Source organism: Petromyzon marinus, chromosome 1, assembly GCF_048934315.1.
Source record: "Petromyzon marinus isolate PM22_M1 ecotype Great Lakes invasive population chromosome 1, UKy_Petmar_22M1.pri1.0, whole genome shotgun sequence".
In the NCBI taxonomy this organism is placed as follows: domain Eukaryota; kingdom Metazoa; phylum Chordata; class Hyperoartia; order Petromyzontiformes; family Petromyzontidae; genus Petromyzon; species Petromyzon marinus.
In genome coordinates this window covers 28,349,358-28,375,542 of record NC_133667.1, presented here as the reverse complement: position 1 = coordinate 28,375,542, position 26,185 = coordinate 28,349,358, and the positions used below count along the sequence as shown (strand labels likewise).

At 40.0% G+C, this 26,185-nt stretch overlaps 2 protein-coding genes across 4 annotated transcripts; one reads left to right on the top strand and one right to left on the bottom strand.

The window, feature by feature from the left end:
- The first annotated feature begins 348 nt into the window (after positions 1-348).
- On the top strand, positions 349-23,344 carry LOC116939331 (endophilin-A2-like). Of its 3 annotated transcripts, none has more exons than XM_032947559.2 (10): positions 349-559; positions 13,684-13,752; positions 13,866-13,938; positions 14,138-14,281; positions 14,584-14,717; positions 15,141-15,299; positions 18,119-18,222; positions 18,438-18,589; positions 18,825-18,884; positions 21,189-23,344. In XM_032947559.2, exons 1-10 carry the CDS (start codon positions 515-517, stop codon positions 21,371-21,373), a joined length of 1,125 nt encoding a protein of 374 aa, XP_032803450.1. In that variant the 5' UTR covers positions 349-514; the 3' UTR covers positions 21,374-23,344. The 3 variants fall into 3 exon arrangements, with proteins under 3 accessions (XP_032803450.1, XP_032803467.1, XP_032803459.1); XM_032947568.2 differs by lacking the exon at positions 349-559 and adding an exon at positions 726-749; XM_032947576.2 differs by lacking the exon at positions 18,825-18,884 and having other exon boundaries at positions 351-559.
- Positions 22,892-26,185, bottom strand: LOC116939350 (gap junction delta-2 protein-like). Its single transcript, XM_032947589.2, has one exon. It carries the CDS (start codon positions 24,696-24,698, stop codon positions 23,451-23,453), a length of 1,248 nt encoding a protein of 415 aa, XP_032803480.2. The 5' UTR covers positions 24,699-26,185; the 3' UTR covers positions 22,892-23,450.

The window sequence follows — 26,185 nt, the reverse complement described above, 5'->3', positions numbered from 1 at the left end:
GGTGGGGCGGAGCCTCGGGGAATGGGGCGGGGCCTAAGGACAGAGGGGCGGGGTTTCTCAATGGACGGGGGGGGGCGAGGGGGAACCAGGTGTCACTGCAGCAGCACTCGGCGCGCATGCGCATTGTTGGGTAACCCTCGTACCAAACAGCCCCCCCCCACCGAGTTCTATTTCCGACAGAGGCATCCGTGGGCCGGCTCACGTGACCGCGACATGGACCAATCCGCGCGCGACCCGCGCCCCCCACCCACCCCACCCACCCCGAGTGCTGCTGTGCATCCGGACTGGGAATTACAAAGCAAGTCCGGTCACGTGCGGCTTGCAGTCAAAGTGGATTCCCCCCCCACCCGCGCCGACGGCGTTAGAGTTGCTACAGTCGATGCGCATAGGCGTTCACACGTCCACACGCTTTGCTAACCGAGCTCGCAGTCTCGCTCTTTCCCCTTTGCACGGCAATCCCACTCGTGTCGTTGTTGTGTCATCGCTGCTACAGACACACACACACAAATAAAACATGTCTGTGGCAGGCTTCAAGAAGCAGTTCTACAAGGCGAGCCAGGTACCGTGCGGTTGTTGAAGGTTATTGAGAATACTGCGAGTGGTTTGTGGGCGAGAGATGGAGCCGTGCGATCATCTCGTTGGTGAAGGTGCTCGTTGGGTGGATGCGTGAGGGCTGGCTGGCGGTGGCTTGCTTGGAGGGGTGGGGGTGGAGGGCCTTCATCCAGCAGTGGAATTGACCATGGTTGATGGTGAGATCGACGGTGTATACAATTTGTGTTTGTGACGGGATTACGAGCGGTGGGACATCGGCGGGCGCGCTGTTTGCTGTGAACCCGGCAGCGCCGAGTTGGAATCTCGTCGAGGGCTCGTATCGGTGGCGAGTTATATCTGAGCCCGTCCCGCCTTCATCATCTCCCACCCCCACCCACCCACGCTGTTCGCCCGTCCAGCCCAGCGTGGTGAAGTATGATAAAGGCAATCTCCCTTCGCCGACGAGGCTTCGGTTGGGAAGGAGACATTCTCGTCTATTTGGGGCAATGAGAATGGCTGCAGTTCTGTTCGACTGGTACAGTGTTTCACTGTCACCGTGTTGTCGATCTGGGGACAGCTGCTGGTGTGGCTTCAATTACCCGCGTCTCTTCATTCCTGTACGAGGCCGCCCGCTGCTGCGACTCGTCTATGGATTTATTTAATCCACGTGTGTGTGTGTACAACAACAAAAACTCCACCAACATCACTCTTTTTTTTAAAGAAACCTCCTTAGGGCAGTGTACGTATGACAGTATTTAAATCTGACACGCTTTGTGTTGTAAACAAATGTTCACGTTGGGCTTTCTTTGTGAAATGTTTGTTGCTGTGGGGTTTTTTTCTGGTTTCATTGTGTTGGCACATTTGTGGTGTGTGTGTGTTAGCTTGCACACAGGACCAAGAGCACAGAATGTCAATTATGACCCTTTGGTATGGGGTTTGAATGTCAGTGATCCCAAGTAATACATATACAATAAAGTAATGCACATTCTTTTTTGTGAATCCACTATTGTGTGTATACCGTCTCCATAGTACACAGAGTGTACCATCAATGCAGCACTATAGTGCAACAAAACGTTAGCATCGCACGTGGATGGAAATTAATAAAACGTTTAAGTTTCATGGCAACAACCACTATTAAATGCGACAGTCCGTCGGATCTCGGTGTCTTAAGCATGGCTGAGCCCGGATAGCACTTGGATGGGTGACCATTGGGACTTGTAAAGTGTTGTAGACGTAGGGTTTGAGACGCGTTAAGGAGATGGTGATGCTGAGTGGACACGTTCTCATATGCGTGCTGTGTTCTATCTAGGTACTCCAGTTCTTTGCTTTCCACACCATTGTACATTGCCAGTTTGCACTGACCAACGTGGTGAAATGTGGCCAAATAAATCAAGGGATCGGGAGGTCCTCATCCAGCAGTGGATTGACAAAGAGTTGTACTTTTACATGCACTCCGACCAAATGAAGCCACGCAAAAAACGCAATTGGCCAATTATCTCGATGCAGGATCATCCAGAAAAAGAATAATTTCGTTATTAAGTGGGCATTATTATTCCTACACGTGTTACGGGGGTGTGGATTTCAAAACATGCTCTGTTGATTACCTATATCCATTGCCACATCCTCGTGTGCGGTTTTAAACCCGGGATGCTGTGTTGTGTAAGAACCGCATGCCTGCATTGCTGGTCAGGGCCGATAGGATTTCATCACTGCAGAAGTGCATTTTGATATGCTTCATACTCTTCATAATCACGGATACAGTGGCGCACAGAATGCTCGCTATATGTTTTACGTGAAATGTAACCCCTTACGATCATCAATTTGTATTTAGTTGTATTAAAGTGGCATCTCAATACCCATTGACTTGAACAGAGATCCTTTAGATGTGCGTAGGGAGCCACACATTACATGGTGCTGTGCAGAAACAGTGGGAATCTGTTTTATATAGACAACCAGAGGCATTGGCTCTTTGTTTTAAGTATATGGGTGTATGGGTATCTATGCGAGTCTGTGGTCGTTATGTAAATACTGTACAGTACTCTATTTACAATACAATGTGTTTTGGCTGGCTGACCCTGGCCGTTTTTGGATACCGGTTTTCGATCGTGTTTTTTGGAAACCGGTTATTAGAAACCGGTCTTCCAAGCGAACTCCGACCCTGCGTGCGGACTGCTAGTTTGTACTTCAGCAAGGGAGACCTGGGTTAAAAAATAAACAATTGTCACGGCACAAGAATACAGTGCTGTATCTCAAAAGTCGTTTGTAGTAATCTGAGTGAAAATAAAAATGTTCTAAACGTCTCTAAATCTATGAGAGACTAAACTGGATCTAGATATTGTTTTTACATCGCTAGGTGCTTGTATTCTTGTCATGCAACGTGAGTGTGTAAGATGATCACAACCTGTTGAGGAGGCTCCATCGCCTTGTTGTCTGGGTTAGACCACGAAGTACTGTAGTTGTATGCCACGTTTGCAGCTATTTCATTAATTCGTTGCCATGTCACATCCTATATAGTGTCGTTAATTATTTGAATGACCTGCAGAATTTGAGCTGTCTGGCCGCATGCTTGATGGTATTGCATTTCAGTACGGCTGTAGTGTATATGAATGCATTTAATAACAAGGCGAATAAAATCTTTTGCAAATATATTGGCATCTCATAGGATTCGGAACATTTTTTTGGTCATACAAGTTACATTTTCAGTTATTTTAAAAGGCATCAAAGCCAGAGCATTTTCAGTATATTAACGATTAGATTACACTGGAGGATGCACATGTGTTTTACGCAGGTGGTATTGGTCGTGTTTGTATATTAAATACAATTCCTCAATAAACTCAACTAATATGACACTACAAAAATGTTCGTAAAATGTTTTAACTATCTCAGAAACAGTTTATATGGCAATCACGTAAATTGTTATTCAGAAAACGCGTCTTGGAAAATTTAACGTGAATCTCTAAGCAGCAGTGACAGTTGTTGGTTTGTGTTTTAAAAGCTTAGATTTTTGCTGCCATAATGTATGTGAATGGCGTGTTGCTGTCCGAGTGCTAGATTGTGTGCCTGTCATCAGGCAAGAGAAGCAATAAAACAGGCCAATTCAATACATCCATCAGAATGGAGGTATAATGTTTATTTCATACAGTAATGCATCTTGTGTACATTTTTGTACGAATAGTGGCGTTACACATTAATCAACCAGTACTGTAGAGGGTAAGTGTCAATGTTTTAAACTTATAAAATTCATACTGTGTTTACAGAATAACAATTGCTCCTTACATTGAATGTCTAACATCTAATCTGTAGGCTATGTTCAGATGCGTGTGCATCCACGTGTTTCAAAGAGTGGACCTGCAGCCTAAACATTGACAACAATGGCTTTGTGACCAAGTTCTCCCACGACAAATTGTTATATATAATTTAAAAAAATGTAAGGTATATAATAAGTACGTGCTCATTAAGACTGAATATTACTACTTTGTGGGATGCAAACGTAGGTACCATAATTATCATATGTTAAAAGCTTTTTTTCTTTCCAGATAAAACGATTGGGAAATACTGATTATCCATAGGTCATCACCATCTGTCCTTAAAAAGCCTGCAATTATGCCTGTGCATCACAATGTCTTGTGACAGGACAGTAATTATATTTAACTATCTGCGTAATTGGAGGTCAGTCTGTTAAATCCATGGTAGATGTGTACAATGAACAGGTCAACTATAAATCAGTGTTTGCAGTACAGTATACCGTCAAAAACATATATGGCTGAAGCTTGGTTGTGCTGTCCGAGTGAGTTCACCTTATTAAAACAACTTAACTCGCTGAACCCGTTCTACAGGAACTATGCACAGTTACATGAATATATACAAACCATCTTGCATGCCTGTACTGATTTTGGATTTTCTGTTTGCACAGTCACATAGTCACTTTAAGATGTGTTTCTTGTTCGTGTTTTTGTTTTTTTTTGTTTGTTGTGGTTGCAACCGATTCAAGAGCCGAATGGCTCACAGGGCTATACCAAAATAAATCAACTGAATAAATAAAACTAGTTTCGTGTTGATGCTGTATATTACTCAGTCGCATTGTTATGTTAAATATGCGTAACTTGTCACTCGCAAAAACAAAAAAAACACCCTTTGCATTTTAATGCTTTCTAAGCCCATAGATTAATACAGTGCGCTGGGATCATGAGCGTATAGATCACATTGATCAAAAACCTTTAAAAAAAATCACCAACCTCTCAGTGCCCTACAACAATATTTGATGTTGACACCTTTAGCTTACCGTAGCTCATTCATGATTTATTATGTTTTCTGAATAAAATATATTTCAAGGTACCATCATTCTCATCGACTGCTTGTTTCTTTTTAGTTGTCCAATACTTGCCTTCTATGTTTCACTGACGGTACTGGATTGGGAATATACACGTTCAGCTTCACCAATGTTTGATAATAAGTTGCAACTTTTATTTGTCACAAATGGATGTCAACTCTAGTACATTAGTTAGGTTTGGGTTCGTGGCATTCGTGTGTTTATGCGTTGGCAATTCGGAATTGAATGCAACTCAAATCATTATCCAACACACACAAAGAGCACGAAACACAAGCGTGGGATGCTCCCGTCGTCTAATAGTTAACACTAACACACAGGACTTGCAATCATCCACAGGTAGCCCGCCTGTTTCATTTCCAGACGTGGCAGTTGAAACCGCGGTCAGTGTTCTTTCATCCACCTCTCTCCTATGTCCGCCCAGCAGTATAAATTGGTACAGACCACAGTCGATCAGCCGCAGGTAGTAATACGGTGGGGTGGGGTGGGGGAAATTGTGGGTATCCCCACCTCTTCCAAGATATCTGGCCAATATGGAAGAGGAGGCCAATATACCATTTATAGAGAGCTCAGCAATGACGTGAGAAATCAATTTCCATGCTGCACCTTCGCCACCTTACCTAAACATATTGTAAACTATGGTTGCAGTAAGCCCCCCCCCCCACCCCCTCATTAGACTATTTCGTCTGCATAATTAATTTTAGCCTCCTTAATGGCTACTGTGACACGTCTGAAGCATGTTCTTTATAACCTTAAGATGCAATCATTTATGCCCAAGAGAGTGAAATAACGGCATCTTCACTCTCATATTCACTATCTCTTTTTAAGCATTCAAAAATGAGTGAATGGCCAAGAGTAAAATAATTACACCTACTGAATGTGGAAATTGGCTTTACAGTGTTATTGCAGTACTATTTTGTTTGGATTTCTCGCGTGCAACATACAATAGCGGAGGTGCCTTTTCACTGGTTAAAAACCCGACAGTATTTGAGTTTGAAAGACCACATTCCTGAATCGGAATATTCCACTTCCTTTAATCTGAATACCTCTTGTTCTAACCACAAATTGCACGTGTTATATGTTAGTGGCAATTTAGAGTTCTTGGTGGAGGTTTGACAAGCATTGGATCATGCTGATTACCGTACTTAAGTTAAACATGTTCAACCATGTTAAACATGTTTCATATTTTTATTATTTTATTGTTTCCCTTCTACATGACTTTAGCGAAAGAATCAATAATATGTTCAACCATCTGAGAGGGTCCTGGATCAATAGTTTTAAAATATAAAATAGCAGTCAGATTTTTGCATTGGCTTTGACTCTCAGTAGGGAAAAATTATATATTTGGCAGGAGCGCGAATGCATTGTCCAATTTCTTGCCAGATTTTCTTAGAAAACTCCCTTTTGTGCCATTGCGTGGATGGTTTTCTAGGAAGGTGCTATGTAGTGGCAACTATGTTTATTTGTCTATTTATATAGGGGGAGTCATACAGTAAATTAGTGATGGGAAATTCCAACATTAATCATATTTAAATGCTATGATTCCACTGGATGATTCCTTCACGAATTCAGAGTTTTCACTTAGAATTCCGGTGGCTATACCCAACAGGGTTGTGACATCAGTTGATTTACTTTTTATGTTGAATTTACAAAAGCATGGCATCTTGTAGGGATCCTCGGACTTTCCATGTGCAAGAATGACAAAACTACACAAGCTCTGCTGAAGCCCTCTCTTGTGGGTGTCAGATCTCGACGTTGGCATTCGCTCCTCGACATATTTTTGTGAATTTTAAAAGAGAACCAAAAATATATATTGAATAGGGATTCTATAGATGGTTGCTAGGCTTTAAATACCACTCATTTCAATGGAGGTTCCTATATTTCTCTGATTCATAGAATCCCAATACATTTCAATGGAGATTGTTATATCTGCAATCGATTGAATGATGCACTAATGCATTCGTATGGAGGTCTTAGATGAAAGGGATTATTTGATAGCTTATGCATTCAAGTACAGTATCTGGTATCATAGTGCGAGAGGATGGCAGATTGGACAAGGTCACTAAAGTGAGGATCTAAAAGGCACAGTGGAGTGTGCAACAGGAAGACTCCAGCTTGGTTAAAGTAGAAAATACAGGACAGTAATAGGGATGTTATTGACATACCGGTCTGAATGTTGGATTCTAAACTTGAGAGGAGCTGATATTTTTCGCCACAAAAATTAGAATGATCAGATGGATCTCAAGGGCCAAGATATTGATTGGTTTGGGTCAGAATTCAGATGAGGAATAAGGCAGACGAGCTAATGCAGTGTTCCCTGTAGTAGCCATGGTATTGCAGACATGGGCCACTTAAAGTGCTGAAGTAATCCCAACATTTTCAGGCAGAGAAGTCATACTTATGACACATTTACTGCCGTAAAAAGTTGACAATATTGTATAAGGACAAGTCATTAAAGAGACACACTCGCATTGGATTATAAACAACAAAATCATTTGTGTAGACAATTTGTAGAAACTTAATGCTTTTTAAGTGAAAATAGATCTAAGAAAATCCATATATATTTTTTTTATTTTGTTAGACTTAAACGTATTTTGCTTAAGTTCCTGTTTTTGTGTAGTGACTCTGTTATTTGCTTGCCTTGCATTTTGTGCATTGAAGGGAAAATACTTAAGTCAGCTTTTTACATCAAATTGTCAGCACATTGATGCTGTTGATGTATTTTCATCCTGCAGTGAGTACATTGTTGAGTTTTAAATTAACTACGGTCTTCTCAGTGTTTTTCAATGCAATGTACTGTCAGTAAAGGAATACAGTGAAACTTCTCATCAGCAGCACTCATGTCAGTGACTTGAAATATCCAAAGTGTCTTGGTTGTACATTTCTCCTCCTGTCTGTGGGATCGGTCTCCACGTTAATCCACAGCATAGTATAAGGCCTTGAGCAATTAGACAACCACTTGAGGCCTTCCATTGAGCTGTGGGTTGGTCATGGTTGATAATCATGACGGGATCATGAGGCGTTAACGCTCTTAATCTGCAATTGTACCTGGATACCAGGGATGGTAAAAGGATAGTGATGGGTGAAGATGATGGTCATTGTTGCAGATGCAAGGTAGTTAAAACAGACAACACTGGTTTGCAATAAATTAATTCTGTTATCCATGATTATCATGGTTGACTGCTCTGCATGACAGTTGCATTTTATGATCAATTATTGTGGATTATAGTCCTGGATAAGACTTTATGTAGATCCAAAAATTAAACATACACTTATCTGCCAAGTTGCTTATCTACAGGGATATAACTAATTTAATTATCCTGTAAATATCAGTAATCATTACTGCATATGTTACTAACAAAAAAGTAGGGGTCTCTCTTTTGTTTTCTTACGTGATAACTTCATGGTGTGAGAAGGCCTTCATCCAGCAGTGGATTGACAAAGGATTGTAAATGATTACGTTTTTATTAACATTTTCTCACAGGTACACAGACACATTCTGGTACCCTATACTGACAGGCTGTACAGTAAAATTGCATGTTCATTGCAATTTTAACTCTCAATTATGTGAGTTAATGACCTAACACAGATTAAACAAAAAAAACAATAGTGCAAAACGCATATAAATTACGCAACAAAGATGTTTTTGCTTACCTATGCAAATTGAGAGAGAAGACATAGAATGTAATAACTGATCCGTTTACTTTAAGACGATTAAGATATTATCTTATCCATGGACACTGAGCCACGAGGATCTTATATATATATTTTTTTCGAGCATAATTATTCCATTACCCGGATAATTCACCCACATTTAATAAAGCTTCATTGTAATACCAAAGTTACCTTAAACAAAACAAAGCTGTTGATAGTGTGATTGCAAGCGAGGCATATCTATACGTGTATCTGAATATTGCCGTTGTCGAGCAGTTGGTAACCAAGTATACAGCCAAGCATTTACACAGCTGCTCATTGCATCCCAGCCAGGCATGGGCACATACATTTAAAGTATTTATGGCTGAATGCAAATGTAGTGCTCTGTAATGTAGGACAAATCATGCCCTCTGTGCATTATACGTTATCAGTTAATACAATGTTCTAGTCCCTCTGGTGAGCTCGCAACCTAACTAAATTAATGTTAACGTTACATGAGCAATATAATACATGGAAGGTGGAAACGATTGTGTAGAAAGGTCCAATGAAACGTAGTCTACAGCAAGTGTCTGCATCGCACACACTTTATTGACTAACCTCAGGCACAGGCACTATATGGTAATAGCAGCATCATAACTTCATAATTTATATGGAATTGTGTTGCCCATTATTGACTTGGCCTACCCCTCCCTATACCTATTACAGCTAGGAAATGTCTACGATCGTAGCAAGTAAGTGTATCTTAGCAATTAAGTATACAGCCAAGCATTTACACACTCTAAGCTGCTCATTGCATCCCAGCCAGGCATAGGCACGTGCTTGAGTTTCTAGTACTTAATGCCTAAATTTAACAAGACGCCAAGGTGTGCTTGTAAATAGCAGGAAAGCATGTCTCCCATCATGCCTTGCATGCATGTCATGTGACTACTATATTGCATGTGCCATGCTTGTCTAAGCCACCAGGTTGATAGAGCTGAATGCTTGTCATTATTGTTTTCGACCACCAATATGTGGCCATCCCACCAGGCAGCATTGAATCGGATACAACTGTAAGACTAGTTTAATCCTCATCGGTACAGTAATCAATAGTATTATGAATTCATCGGTACAGTAATCAATGGCATTAGGAATTCACTGTAACATAAACTAGCCGATATATTTTGATTAAAAAAAATGCCACTTTTTTCAAATGTGTCTTGCTGTGGTTTTCGCACCTAATGATGATTGCTTGTGTTGCAGTCGAAACGTCGTGAGAATTGTATTGTTTTATATTTGTATTATTTTATTGTTTCCCTTCTACGTGACTTTACCGAAAGAACCAATAATATATATAGCCGATATATATAGTCAAAGGGATAACTCAAAACTTGGAGACCCCCATTCGGCACCAAACGGACCCTGCCTCGTCTGCAGCCCTCCCCGGCAGAGTCGCTACCCGAGAGCCCTGTTGTGTTTTCGTATCATTTGTTGGAATAACGTTCTCACCCACCTCATACTGGACATGTGGAAAGAGCTTTGTAACTCATTGGATTCCTCCAGTATAATAAATACATATTCAGATTTTGTCTCATCGGGACCTGTGGCCATACAGCTTTGTGCACGTGTCTGGCGCGAGCGTGACTAACAGCGTGAATTAAATATCTCCGAGGACAAATGCTTGTTGATATGCATTACATAATCCATGCATATGCATCACCCGCGTTCAGTTGTGACTGTATTTGTCATTCGTAATTCTAATAAGGGTGTAATTGTAGTACGAGATAAAAATGCTGCCGTATTGTAATTCGAATTGAGCCCAGGCCTGATGTGCATGATTTATCTTAATTTTTTGTTTGTTAATGAGGGTTTTCCTTTTTGCTGGATGAAGTTTTAGTGTGCTTGGATTCTTGGTTTTCTTATTTACAAGCCAAAATTAACCTCGATTGAGCTCTTTGTCTGCAGTTTGCATGACTTCAGTGGGTGTGTATTTAAGGTTTATGAGATACAGCAAAGTATGAACTCTGATTGCTGAAGGGTGTTATCAGCTTATCACTCTGTCTCCTGGAATAGCCATGCTTTATGGAACACTAGAATTAGAAAGCTTTTCCGTTTGTGAAGCGCTGAGGCACAACGTATTAATGGCTGAGGTATTGCTGGAATATATAACAATTGATTACGATTAGTGATGTTAAATTATAATTAAGTGCATCACTGCAATATTATAGACATAATTTTAGGTAGTAAGTATATTTGCTATACATGAGCAAACTGCTTTGAACGTTTTAACAATGAAACACATTTTAAAATGTTTTAATAAATCCCCAAATAATAGTGTCTAGTGTTGTAGGAAGAATGTGGTTGATGTGTCTGTTGGCTTATAAAGATAGTGCATATGTTGTACAGTTACTGTATCTATATTTCATTATTAGTTTTTGAGGGCAATGCTGGTTTACACGTAAGGTACAATATAGCATATCCGACTGTCACATCCATCCTAACCAATTAACCGACCACAGTATTTGGTCATAGTGTAATTGTAATTTTATCCTAGATTTTTTATTTAAAGCTTTCGTGACTGCAGGGATTCATATTCTTGGTTATTTCGGTAAAGTCACGTAGAAGGGAAACAATAAAATAATAAAAATATAAAACAATAAAATTCTCACGACGTTTCGACTGCAACACAAGCAATCATCATCAGGTGTGAAACCCACAGCAAGAACATTTTTAAAAAGTGGCGTTTTTTAACGTTAGCACCACGGACAGCGATTTGGCAGTTATTCAGATGGACGAGTCCATCTATGTTCGGAAAAGAGGAGGGGGGAGATGAAAATAATGGATGCAGTCTGAAAGCCACTGTAAGCATGAACAATCAATTAAGACCGGAAATGGTTTATCAAATCTTTCCAATGATTGCTAAGCCAGAATCCATCTTCTCAGTTGAAATTGTCTCTGTGTTTGTATATGTGGATAGCCTCATGAACAAATCTCTCATGGTAGCCAGTTGGCTTGCAAACACTGAGGTACCCCCCCTGGTGAGACACTACTTAACCAATACATACTTAACTTGGAATGGAACTTTCTACAAACAAACTGAGGTCACCCCAATGGGCTCCCCCCTATCTCCTGTTGTAGCCAACATTTTCATGGAGAAATTTGGGACTGACACCATCCAGACTGCCACTCTGCACCCAACCTTATGGAAGAGGTACGTGGATGACACTTTTGTCATCTGGCCACATGGCCGGCCTGCTCTAGACCAATTCCTCGACCACATCAATTCCATACACCCAGCCATCAGATTTACCATGGAAGTCGAAAAAGATGGCAAGCTACCTTTTTTGGATGTCCTAATAAAAAAGAGACCTGATGGTTCAATGAGCCACTCTGTCTACAGGAAAGCTACCCATACGGATGCTTACCTGAAACCGGATTCCCACCACCATCCATCCCAGAAGATTTCCCTCATCAAGACTCTGCACCATAGAGCTCAATGCATATCCAACCAGGAACCCATAGCCAGTGAACTCAAGCACGTACAACAAGCTCTTAAGGCTAATGGTTACTCCGACTACACAATCCGCAAAGCTATCACTCCAACCATGAAGAAGGACCCTCTTGAGCCTTTCAAAACCACTTTACCCTACATTGCGGGGATCACAAAAAAAGATCTCCAGAATCTTGAATAAACACAAGATCCAGGTCCGATTCAACACATTACATAAAATCCGTGATCTGGTTCCGTCTGTAAAATATGTGATTCCGGACATACAGTACCCTGGCGTCTACAAACTAAGTTGCCTCTGTGGTAGCAGTTACATTGGAGAAACCAAACGACATGTCTCGGGCCGCATTCGTGAACACAAAGCAGACCTAAAACACGGTAGGACCAACACCTCAGCCGTGGCAGATCACTTATAATTCAGTAGGCTCGCATGACATTGACTTCTCCAAGACAGAGGTTCTTTGCAAGCCATCTGGCTACCATGAGAGATTCATTCATGAGGCTATCCACATATACAAACACAGACAATTTCAAACGAGAAGATGGATTCTGGCTTAGCAATCATTGGAAGGATTTGATAAACCATTTCGGGTCTTAATTGATTGTTCACGCTTACGGTGGCTCTCAGACCGCATCCATTATTTTCGTCTCCACCCTCCTCTTTTCCGAACATAGATGGACTCGTCCATCTGAATAACTGCCAAATCGCTGTCCGTGGTGCTAACATTAAAAAAACGCCACTTTTTAAAAAAATTCTTGCTGTGGTTTTCACACCTGATGATGATTGCTTGTGTTGCAGTCGAAACATCGTGATAATTTTATTGTTTTATAATTGTATTATTTTATTGTTTCCCTTCTACGTGACTTTTTACCGAAAGAACCAAGAATATTTCTCCTAGATGTTCAGATTTTCGATCTTATCACTTCTATCCACCTATACCTCAGTCCCAAGCGGATCAGGATATGCGATATCAAAATGTTGTTTATGTTGTGTGGGGAGGTCCTCATCCAGCAGTGGATTGTAAAAATGACTTTACATGTGCATATGCAGTCTTTGTACCAATGTGGAATTTAATCCATGTTACAACACGTCGAGCATTTTTATTTGGCCCAAGCTTCAATGACGGCAAATGGCCAACAAGAGACAGTATGTGCAGTCAGTGGTAAGGTGGGCTAACGCTTGTGCTGTGGTGTTGGGCATGGGGGGGTCACCTTGGAAAGTAGTGATGCGTGGATGACTTATTATGCACGCATCGCCAATCATCAATGGGTGGGGGAAAACACACTGCAATATTTAGCATTTCTAATAACATTATGGATGGATTTTTATGGATTTTAAAATTATTTGTAAAGACATTTTTTTAATAAAAATGTTGGTAAAATTGTCAAATTGTACAATGATCAAACTAACAACTGTTACAAATCGTACAGGGTGTACATATGAACATGTTTTTTAATGGAACATAAATGTACTCAATTGACATTTTTAGATGCTATGGTGTGATCACTCTTGATGTTACTCGCACTGGAGAAGATATTTAGGACTTGCCTTTATGGGATATTAAAATGGTGATCCATTCATGGTAAAAATAACTTTTTTCACAACATTCTTGGCACATTGACAATATATTTCTCTATTCGTGACATTACATTTTGTAGTTTGTTAAAATAATTTTTATTTTTTCAGTTTGTCAGTGAAAAGGTGGGAGGAGCAGAAGGCACCAAGTTGGACGATGACTTTACAGAGATGGAAAAGGTTCGTACAACCTCCTTCATAACACTTGTGCTTTCTGTAATGCAGCAACGAGTACTTCAGAACAGTGGTTTTAAATCTTTCACTGAAATGTTTAATGACATTTTTTTTTGTAGAAATATGACACTACCAACAAAGCAGTTATGGACATTATCACAAAAACACAAGAATACCTGCAACCAAACCCAGGTGAGGACATGCATTTATTAGCGTTTTCTGTCGTCTATAACTGCATCTTTGTGTACATACTATCGTGTGTCTTGTCATCATAATTGTTTGATGCATATAAGTGAATGACATTCTAGAATACTGTAATTGTAAGTGTCCAGTGTCTCAAGCGAGTTATTACGATGATAATATTGATAAAATTGTGGTATCTCCCCTTTAGCATCAAGAGCAAAGTTGGGGATGTTGAACACCATGTCAAAGATCCGTGGGCAGGTTAAGTCTACGGGCTACCCCCAGCCTGAGGGCTTATTGGGAGAAGCCATGGCAAAGTATGGCAAAGACATGGGCACAGAATCTTGCTTTGGTAAGCACTACTTTATGAAGAATATGTATATTTACTGTATTTAATTTATAATTTTTCCTGCTCAGTGGCTGGTCAGCCATGGATCCAATTCAAATGAGCATTACCGATAATTTTATATTGGTGCTATATTTTTCAATCAATGGACATTGAGCGTTTTCAATGAAAATCCGCATATCGTGTGTTATAATATAAACATACAACTGCAGTATAGTGTTTGTGTATATATATAAACATTTCAATGAAACGTTTAGAGCCCCATAAAATCGTGGGTAATATTTTTGACCCGATTTTGTGTGTTTTAGGATTGGCCTTGGCGGATGTTGGAGAATCGATGAAACAGATGGCAGAAATAAAAGATTCCCTGGATATTGATGTCAAACAAAACTTCCTTGACCCAATGCAAGCACTTCAAGATAAAGAGCTCAAAGAGATTGGGGTAATAACACGAGCTTACTTATAAAACCGATGTTCTCTTACTGCAGTGTGAAAAGGTCGAACATAACGACATATCGGGTTGCAAATAGAGCTTGTAAATTTACAGTTGTTAAAAGAGCTAGGCTGTTATATTATTTGCTTTTTTTATTACTATTACACATAGGTTTGATTACACGTCTAATGAGTAATATGTAAACAGTTGGGGGGGAAAAAAACCTCCCTTTCTCATGTGCTTCCTATTTAAAGGGGCCCACGTGATCTACACAATATAAAATTTTTGTCACTTAACTTAATCTTTGAATCGGACTGGTTTCAATTGTAAAGTACTGCCAATGCTGATGGTTAGGGTTTCAGTTAAACATGATATGCATGGACAGTTTCTGTAACAAGTTGTTGGAAATATATTTTTTAACACCTTTCGCAGCATCACCTGAAGAAGCTGGAAGGACGTCGCCTGGACTTCGATTACAAGAAGAAGCGCCTGGGAAAGATCCCGGATGAGGAGATTCGGCAGGCAGAGGAGAAGTTTGAGGAGTCGCGGGAGGTAGCGGCCAGCAGCATGCACAACTTGGTGGAGAGTGAGGTGAGTCTTGTATTTTCATCGTCTTCATCCATTGTCTATCTGTTGCAGGATGAAGGCTTCCTAAGGCTGTTGCCCAGTTCCCTATCCTGCGATTCTGAAGTTCCTATTTCTACTACAGAATGACTTGTTTCATTGCTCCACCACCGTGGTGGTAGTTCCTCTTAGGCACCTCGTTGTTCGTTGTCCTTCTCCTGCACCTCCGATTTAGCACGGTTGGCTACGTATGGTGCGAACGAAGTTCGACATGTATACATTTTCTCCCTTTGCTGCCATTCTGTCACTTGTCTTTTCCATCAGCTGTTATTTATTCTTGTGATGTGTCCTGGCCAGATGTAGTGTAAATGTAAATAATCATAAAACTATTAAACAATCTATTCCACGAGTTTCCTGGCTGGCTGCTGACTGAGCTCCTTTCCACCACAACAAATAAAACAATTTTACAAGTGGCTGCGGGCTACTGCCACCGAAACGGTGGAAGAAGTTTGGAATACATATACTGGATAGTGACACCAAGAGGTGGGAATAACGAATACAGAAGACTGATGAGGTTAATCTAAAATTGCTCATACTTTTAAATTTGTGCTTCTATTCATGGAATTATTTTGCCAGAATATTATTTAAACAATGGAGAATTAAACAAAAATCCTCCGGCCATTTTGCCATTTTATTACGTAAAACAGATCAGTTTTTGTGCTCCGACGGCTACCGGATTGTGAAAACATAAATTGACAGCTGTACTCACTGGTTCCCTCGGTAAAGTCATCAGGTGACGGGGGGCTTGTGTTGTGACCGAAACGTCATGTTTCTTTTATTGTTTTTTTCTATCTACGTGACTTTACTGAAAGTCACGTAGAGAGTATGGATTCCTGCAGTCCCGAAAGCTTCAAATTAAGATTGACAGTTGTGTCTTACTCTACGAGTTGTAATAAAAAAAAAAACTACCATAAATAATGTGAATCTTTGCTTTGGTTTTCATTAGCGATGAATTTCGTCTTTGTAAAATGTTCAGAAACATAAAACAAATATATATATATATTTTTAATTTCATATTGACTGACAATGCCCAACAATCGCACTTGCACTTTCAAAGAGCATTAATTTAGTTTGTTTCGTACTTTAAATCCTTTCTGTGCTTGCCTATAGCAATATGTTCAGCAGTCAAATTCGAATGCCCAGGTCTGCTAGCCACAAGAAGGCTTCGGAAAAAAGTGTTTGTTTTTTTTGTATGTATGTTGAACTTCTTTTGCACCGTACATAGCCAACCGTGCAAATATATTCCTCCGTTGAAGTAGGATTGCTTAATGGTCCATAGTTTCCATGGCGTGGCCACATTCCCACTGTGGCTTGTCTTAAAATGTCCGCATCGGCCTGTTGTTCTGATGTGGTTGTGAAGATCCATTATATATTGTTTTGCTTGTGCAGTGTATTATAATGGCTTTGTAATTTATAGAAACATTAGGTTTATATTGATAGTGCCAAAGGCTCTGAGAAGAAAACTAATGTTTCTTTGTGAAATGTCAAGATCTATGCATCACTAGACGCAGCACACATTAATGCTTTCCCACAGCACTAACACTTAAAAGCTACCGTCCAGTTAAAAGTTGGCCGTTCAATGCAGGCAAGCAATTTGGTGGGCAAGGGCCCAATGTGGTGAGGCCACAAATGTATTTGCGTTCTCAGAAAAAAACAAGCTGAGGCTTTTTGTTTTAATCAAAGGGGAACACATGTACATCACCTTTTAACATCACTGTGTTTTATAAGACCACATGATGTCTTTGTCAGCACAAAATAGTGCAGTGAAGTTATTTGCGGAGAAATTGCTTATTAATTTACTGCATTGTGATTTTGCAAGAAAGTAAAACCAGTCCTTTTTTTAACGGTGAAATTAAAAGTATGCAGTAGGGAACAATTACTCCTACTACCCTTTATATTTTACAAGGTGAGGCCCACTGAGTTCATTCGCTTTTTCAAAAACGACCTGGCCACAATGATAAGGAGAAGCGACACTGCAGCTGAAAATTATTTCTAGTGAGACGTTTTGGAGTTCATCCCTCTAGAACTTTTGTCAAAGTCTTATCAATCTGGGTTAGATACATTACAGTGTATATAGGTCATAAAATATACCCTGCCCAACTCCCCCCAGCATTGACTGTTCCATTCGCAGCTGTGCAACCATTAAGGATTTTTGTTATCTAGGACTAAGAGTAAACAATTCAACTTGCTTAAAAGTAACCCTTTTAATGTACGGTTCTTTACGAACGAAACAACTGCCAATGGAACAGCTAATTGATGTTTTTGGATGCGGGGCTTATTAAAGATAAACATATATTTGACTGAGAAACTTAAATTGCAAATGTTGTTGATGTTTACTAAAAAGATGATCTACTGGAAGCTCTATCAGGTGATATCCTAAATTCCACACATTGTATGTAAACTTTATATCAAAGTTACACTGCCCATGCATTTGTGTGGGATACATGGCCGGGGTGGAGGGTGGTTGGATGGGAAGCAGGCATGACGTTGGCATATGTTAATCAATATCATGTATGGCATTTACTTTTAATGATACAGTATTGTCTCTAGTGCAGGAATTTGATTTTAATGAGGTCATTACAGTAGTAATTTTTATTTTGTTTACGTAAGCACATTATGCAATGTAAGATGTATATTAGTTTAAGTAATCAGTGTGTAGAGATTGTTACGGATGGGAAAGGGAAGACATCAACATTAGAATGAATTACTGAATATTTTATGGAAATATATTCCTCAAATTGCAAAGCAAGAGAACAAGCATATGTATTCCCCCCTGTTCTTTTCAGATTGAGCAGGTATCTCAACTAGCAGCTCTGGTTGATGCACAGCTGGAATATCATCAAAGATCTGCTGCTGTGCTGCAGGATTTGCAAGCGGCTCTCCAAGAGAGGTGAGACTGCACGGCGCCACAGTCCTTCACAACTTAATAATTTTTACATTTTAAGAGTCAAACACACTTTGTCGAATTCCCTCCGCAGGAAAACATCTTAAGGTTTTACCTTCATGTTTAAAATTCACCACATTGGAAAAAACTGTTTTTTTTGTCATTTTGCGACAATGTCTTTTGCCAGTATTAGAACATTTGTGTGTGTGTATTTTTCACAGGAAAAATGAGGCATCAAAGATGCCAAAGAAAGAATTTAAAGCAAAACCGATGTCGACGTTCCACGAGAACAGCTGGGGCAACGGCGGAGGGGAGAACATTTACCCGGCAATGTCTGGGTCTGCGTCTGCATCTGCGTCTTCTAGGTCTTCAGGTACTGTTACACTGTCACTGACAGTGGTTATAAATGGATATTTAGTTGGTTAATTTCAACCATACGAATACATGCATACCACTATTCATTATGAAAATAAATGGTTTTGAAATAAAATGTTTTCAAGGGTGTTATTAACATTTTGCTAATTGTGTTTGGCTTATTATGGGAGGTTATGATATTCAATGTTTTGAAACCGTGTACTCACCATGATCTTCATTTCCATGTTGTGCAGCTCCGCTTGCTTCAAAAGCCCCTGCATTGCCGAGCCGGTCATTTAGTAAAAAGGCTCAGAGTGAGTCGGGAATCAGAATATTTTTCTGGGAAAGTAAACCCAAACCTTCTTTTAATGAGTCAATTGAAGGAATATTCATCCTGTGCTCATGCACACACACACACACTTTGGCCTCTTTCTGTAAGATATGCATACCAAAGCATTCTGCACAGATTTTTTATCCCATCACCAAAATACCAGCTTATTACTACAGGCTTTGTAAACATAGTTGCATTTCAACTAAAAGGTAAGTACTGTGTATATACTTTATACAACAAGCCAACCATTTGAAGAATATATTTTTTTGGCGATTGGATAAAAAATAAACCTCCCCTACGCCCCCTAGTTAATATTTGAATGTATATTAAAAAAAAAATCTGTGCTGAATGCATGCAGGTTTTACAGCGTTTCTTCTTGTGTATTTTTAACTGGCTGTGGGAAGTGTCACCAAGAGCGTGGAGGAGCATCGTCATGGAAATAATCCTCATTTTTGGAGTAGTTGTTTAACTTTGCAATAGATTTTCTTCACGTTATAATTTTCATAAATTGTAACATTACCTTAATATTTACTGTTGTAAACTCCAAAAATGTATGGGGGTATTACATGATGCGAATGTTTCTAGAACTTGCACCCTAACCGTGGTCTAAATTGCAGTAGCAGTCTTTGGATAGATATTTTTTTTAGGGGCACTTCGGTGGTGACATGTTAACTGCCTCGCCTGGTATGCAGGAGGTCGTGAGTTAGATTCTGATCCTGACGCCTGCTGTGTATTTGGCGCTTGCATGTTCTCCCTGTGGTCGCATGGATTTTTCTCTGGGTCTTCTTGTTTTTCCGTACACATTTAGAAACGTGTCTTTATAGAGTCTTTGGCCGCTATACAATTCCATGTGATGAGCCAATTCGTTCAGATATCATTTATGGACAGGCTGCTTCTAAAAAAAGAGCTTAATAGCTAAGTGGGCCTTACCTGGTAAAATAAAAAGTTTATAGTTTTTATTTCATACGATTTATAAATAATATTTTTTTCCTCGCAGTGGTTTTAATAAGTTATCCATTGCATCCCAAAATGCTTTGTGAATCTATTTTCTGGATCCCCCCCAACTGTAAAATGTACAATCTATATATAGCATATATGCATATTGCCTCTTCAAATTAAGAGAATACGTTGGTGACATTGTGTGTTTGGGTATGTACACTGCAAAGGAATGCAGTGTATGATTCATATGACCGATTTGTAAACCGTGGCATACAGTGGGTGCTTATTAATATCACTTTAGTGTTTGCTCATGAACTCGTAAAGGTCGTACAGTGACACAGGTTGAGAGAACCACTGAGTTGAGGAATCGTTAATGCCACACCTTCAGGTTACCAAAAAAAATCTGTAATTGACACTTTATTAAAGAACTAGCTTTACTACCCGGCTTCAACCCGGGACTTGGATTCTTGTCTTGGATTAATACACGGCCTACGCGGAGGGTTGGGGGGGGATGCGTGACGTCAGCAGGCACACTGCGTGACATCAGCAGGCACACTGCGTGACGTCAGCAGCCACACTGCGTGACGTCAACAGGCACACTGCGTGGCGCTGCCGCATGCAGGTGACATCACAGATGTGACGTCACAGCTCACCGCGCAAATTATATCCATTATTGCCCCCCCCCCGCCCCCAAAATACAAAAGTCTATTTTTATACTTTTTGCATTGTGTACAGTCTGGAAGCTACATTTCGAACAGACACACATTCACAAATTTCCATTTTATATATAGATAAGCAAGTGTTAAACATCTAACTTTATTTAGGTTTAACACAGTATTGATATGCACAAAACAGTAAGATAAATTACATTTGTTTTTGGGTATTACCCTAATTATCTTTTAAGACTGCATCTGCAATTTGGTGATACCACTTGGTACAATATTCTCATAAAACGAATGCAGTAGCAAGACGTTGCTGTACATTCTTTTAAAATATGGTTTGTACAGCACATGTGTGTGCACGCATTTCTAACTTTGGGACATTTAACCTCTTTGTCAACTGATGGGAAAGCTGTCAATATGTTAACATCTTTACACTTTATATATTTTGCATGTTTTCAGGTTGTGGGATTTTCTAAATACCCTTTATGTTAAGTATTACACATTTGACAGCCGAGTAATAATACATTTATCTTTTCCTACCGATATATCACAAAATGCTTGTTCTCTCTCCAGAATCTCAAGAGGCAGTTACAGGAAGTAGGTGGTTGACATTGTTGCTGGTGTACACGTTCTAATTTGTCGTGCCATGCGTGTTCTCCTGATGCTTCTGTCCACATGGCGTCTAGCTCCAAGCGCAAAAGCTCTTTACGACTTTGATCCGGAGAATGAGGGCGAACTGGGCTTCCAGGAGGGAGACATCATCACACTCACCAAGCAGATCGATGACAATTGGTACGAGGGGACCGTGCGTGGCCATTCGGGATTCTTCCCAGTCAACTACGTGGACGTGATCGTACCACTTCCACACTAAAAAAAAAATCAACAAGTCCCCCTTCGCCGCCTCGTTATCGTTAAGCTCCCCTCAAATGTATTATTGTCGTTGTGGTCCCCTTTATCTCCGGTGTATTGACCTACATGCAATATGGCTAGCACATTATAATGTGACATTGGCCGCAATGAATCGTTTGTGATCCGCACACGATGACATTTGCAACTTTTAAGGATAGGTTTGCAAGAATATATGCTGTGCTTCCATTTTGAAATGTGTTGGATAGTATGTTTATTGCTCTGCATTTTTGTCTTTTGGACAAATTGCATAACCCTTTAAGAAGTAAAATTAGCTATCTTTTTATGCTAAGCACGTCTCAAGCTTAAAACAGAATAATTACTCCATACTGTAATGTCACAAATAGCATATTATTATTGTTCAGAGGATATATGTGCAGCATGCTCATTGCTTAAACGCTATTCATATGTTGCTGTGCGAAGCATAATTAAAACACTATGTAAAATTTACAAATTACAAAGTATTCATTGATTCACTGTAAAATGCCAATGCAAATTTTCTGCACCGCTCTGTGAACCAACTTTCACACGGCTCCATGTGCTAAAAAGTTGGTGATGTCTAGAAACGCTAATCTGCATATCAACATAAAGTAGGTATGTTAATGTCCATTTCGGAACAACGAAAACATTCCACTTTTTTAAAAAAACATGTTTCTCATTATACTTACACTTTTTTTTTAGTTTGAATATGAGTGTTGTGCATGCAGAGGTCTTTATGACCCAGATTAAAATGCTTGCTTCTGGATATCCAGACTCTGAAAGGGACGTATGTGTAATGCAGGAAAGATAAAAAAAAAATACATCTTCATATTACAGTATTTTCTTTTGTGTCTGTAGTGAAAAATATAAATATCGTTGTTTTTGTTTAACTTTCAAATATGTTACGTGTATACACGTTGATCATTATTACGTTTTTTTGTTTTGTAAAGTATTTCCCTGGATGAGGTCTTTCAATTCGTATGGGAAGTAGTGAGTGCTATTTTGATCGTGGTGTTTTTCTCTTCATTGTTCACATTGACATACAAATGCACATTGGAGCACTCCAGGAACAAAATATTACACTTGGTTTGGAATATGCGAAATAGATTTAAAATTGTGACACATGGTTTATGCGCGATCAATGGTTGTAGTAGAAGTAAGAATGCATTGTGGCACGAAACAGTTTTACCCCGTTTTCATTGCTTTTTTTTCAAGCCGCATTTTATACCATCGTTTTTTCTTTATAAGTCTACCCAGTGATGTACATACAGTCCCATTATTTTTTAAACATCCTTACGTGGTGTTTATTATTTATTATTGCAGCATTATGTATCTGTCAATTGTGGATATTACCATTCAACAAAAAAACTGGAACATAGTGTCAAAATATAAAAATTGCCATGAATATACATATCAGGTTTGTTTTTTTTTCTTTCACTGAAATTGATGCTGCTTTATGTCTGGACTAAAAAGATAGCGTGTTATACATTGTCCAAAATGCATCTTTTGTTCAGTAATGCATTCGCTGTTGAACCTAGTGTTATATCCATAAAAGATTAACACCATTCATTACACAGCTTTTAGATTTTTCAAACTAGGCATGGACCATTCCTGAAAATGTAAAGGTTTTCATTCTTAAAATGCATGCTATGGGTTACATTTGTTTTCATGCATTGTTGATGAAATTTACTTGTAATACATTCTTACTGCTACTGCCCACCAAAGTTATATACATGTTCAAAAAACACTTGCTTTTCCTGTACAACAACTTTTACATGATGCGCTAAATGTATGTTCAATGTGTTCATTTGAATGATTTTGGCTCTCAAACCTCAGCATATTGTATTCACTTCTTAGTATTTACATTCTTTGTTAATACAAAATAAAGAAGCCTCTGTGATTTGTCATCCTATACCTGATTTGCTTGGCTGTTACAATAAAGTCGAAGCTCAATCAATCGGAGAGAGTTTTTATACACTTACATTGATCACATAATACACAGTATGAATACAGAAATGAGATTCACATTCAAATGTGTTTTTTTGTCATTAAGATGTTGCAAGTTATACCCACAAGTCAATGTTTTTCCGTGATACCTTTTTCGGTGAAATCTCTCCACTTTCCTCACCCATACGGTACAGTGTCTGTTCTTGGAATCGTTTGTCCAAAGTTATTTTTTGAGCGAAGTTGAAGTGTGGGCGGAGATGTTCTTGAGCATGCACATCGTAAGCTGCTGAAGTGCTGGAAGAAGATGAAGACTTCGTTTGTAGATGAGATTTATTGTCTTGTAGATTATGATGAGTGGAGACTTGGCAACATGAATCTTCAGCTACACTTATGGGATTAGTTGTTTCTTCAATTTGCACATGCAAATTATTTCGCTTTGTGATAAGGCTCTTGATTTTCTTCCATCCCAAGTGGTTCAACTCGACGATGTTGAGACAAATGCAGAAAACACCGACAGAAAACATGAACAGCAAGAAGATCTTTTTTTCAGTTGGCCTGGAAACAAAGCAGTCGACGATAAGCGGACAAGGGAAAACTTGGCACTTGTAGTGAATGGGGACCCTAAAACCAAAGAGCAACCACTGACCCAACACAAATGCAACTTCCAGAATAGTTCTGCAGCACACGTGCAGGACATAGCAGTTCCATATTCGATTCCGCGGTTGTCCCATCTTGCCCCATTTCGTTGTGCAGGGTTCAGCATTTAGGTCACGAAAGGTGTCCTGTTCGTTGTAGAGAAAGAGTAGCTGTTCATCACTCTTGTACGGTCCACCCGTGTATGGCTTGTATTTTGATATGTCAGCTTGATCCTTGTTGCTGGCGTCTTCTGAGATGGGACAGATCCCTTTGCGTCCATCTCCGACAGTTCCACCTTTGGACAGCATATGCCACACGTAGATAAGGAAGCAGAGCGAAGGGGAAGACACGATGATTATCTGGAAAATCCAGAAGCGTGGATGCGAGATGGGTGCAAAGCGGTCGTAGCAAACGGTCGGGCAGCCTGGCTGCAGAGTGTTGCAGGCGAACTGTGCCTGCTCGTCTTCGTACACGCTTTCACTCGCCACCGCCACGATCAGGAGCCGAAATATTAGCGTGACCGTGAGCCACACTTGCCCCAGAAGAGTTGAATGCTGGTAGACGGCGTCCAGGAGGCGCTTGAACACTGCCCATTCCGTCATGACGGCAGGGTCGCCAGTCGCCTGCCTTGTCCACAAGACGGCGATGGAAAGTGACTTATTCGGTAGCGCGCTCTGGCTGTTATCAGGACCGGTGAGCATGGCACGTGTGTTGGATCCCGTCCACATTCCAAACCCTGTTGGTCTTTTTTATATAGGCAAGTTGCAGAGGTGCTCCCACTTAACCCATTGCCCATTTATGCCTGCTGTAACATTCGCGACGGATAAGGCACGAGTCGTCTCTCTGATGTCTGTGCTGTATCACTGCTGATATCGATAACCATTGGATAAAAGCTGAGGGTGAGTTGAGATAAGCCGCACGGTAAGCTATTTAGAAGCATCACTTATCCCTGCAACGATAAAGCCACTTCTTTTCAAAGTGCGAGCCCATTTTCTTCTAACAATCGGCACGAATGTCATGTTCATGGAATCCTGCCACTTGGCCACAAAGGAAACATTTAACCTCATTACTCATGGGTAATTAATGCTTTTAGAAACTAAATTGTTATTGCGAACACAATCGCAGTGATTAGAAATAAGTAAATGTTTAGCCAACTTCACAGGTCTCTGCGGAATTACATTCTCAACTGCTTTCCGTTCATCGAGGCATTTAAAGTAGTTAGTTGGGTCACTCAAAATAGTCTCAATGCACCCTCGGCTGAACGCGTGGGACGAAAAAGGGTGGTGTAAGTTGTTCGAGGAAGACTGCAATGGATCAGCCTGGCGTCTGCGGAAGTGGTGAGGAACCTTGGCCGGTGCGTGTTGGGCAATCTGAACAGTTCATCATTACCAGGAGAGTGGCTGCATCATAGAGATTTAAATACCCCCCCCCCTCCATATCGTTAAACATGTCTTCCGTTTTATCATATTTATACCAAAAAAATCCATCTGGTTTATGCAGTTCGTACAATTGGACTAAATATAACATCACTTTTTAATGCGCATACATAAAAACCTATTTATATTTACACGTGCGATTGATGTATTATAAGCCCTAATTGAAATTAATGGGAACATTAACTCTTGAGAATAGGTTTTCCCCTTTTTTCTGGCAACAAAACAGGTGTTAAGATATTAAACCACCAAATTGAAACGTTTCACAAGGAATCATGTCTGCCATAACCACAATACTTGTGGTCAGAATGCAAACGAAAAACAACTCTGATAATATGCATTTTCTTTGAAACTGATTGGTCCACACCAGAGACAGTTTTCTTTAGAGCCTCGTCTCAAACGGTGTTAGACCAGAGGACGCCAAAAGGCGAACAGCTCAAAGACAATGCCACTATCAGTAATGAGAGCTCGGGCCGAGCAGCTACATCATGGGACCTCCTTAATTGTGGTTAATGCAGACATGATTCCTTGTAAAAGGTTACAGTTTGGTGTTTTAACATCTTCACACCTGTTTTGTTGCCAGTAAAAAGGGGAAAATCTATTCTCATATTTTGGAACTGGCAAAGGAGGTCCCATGATACATTAACTCTTCTTGTCTACTGCATGGCCTTACTGCACTCTTCTGCCATCTCGTGTCAGGTTTTTATAATTGCAGTGTTATACTGGTAGGAACCTCTGGTTACACCACCAGCCCACAGGGGATTATTGTATCCGTCCGTCGT

What these genes read in the sequence shown, in the direction of transcription:
- LOC116939331 (XM_032947559.2), top strand. Translation starts at nt 515, where the DNA reads ATGTCTGTGGCAGGCTTCAAGAAGCAGTTCTACAAGGCGAGCCAG. An exon ending in GGGCACAGAATCTTGCTTTG is followed by an intron (nt 14,282 to 14,583) that starts GTAAGCACTACT and finishes TGTGTGTTTTAG; the next exon opens with GATTGGCCTTGGCGGATGTT. An exon ending in ACAACTTGGTGGAGAGTGAG is followed by an intron (nt 15,300 to 18,118) that starts GTGAGTCTTGTA and finishes TGTTCTTTTCAG; the next exon opens with ATTGAGCAGGTATCTCAACT.
- LOC116939350 (XM_032947589.2), bottom strand. Translation starts at nt 24,698, where the DNA reads ATGTGGACGGGATCCAACACACGTGCCATGCTCACCGGTCCTGATAAC.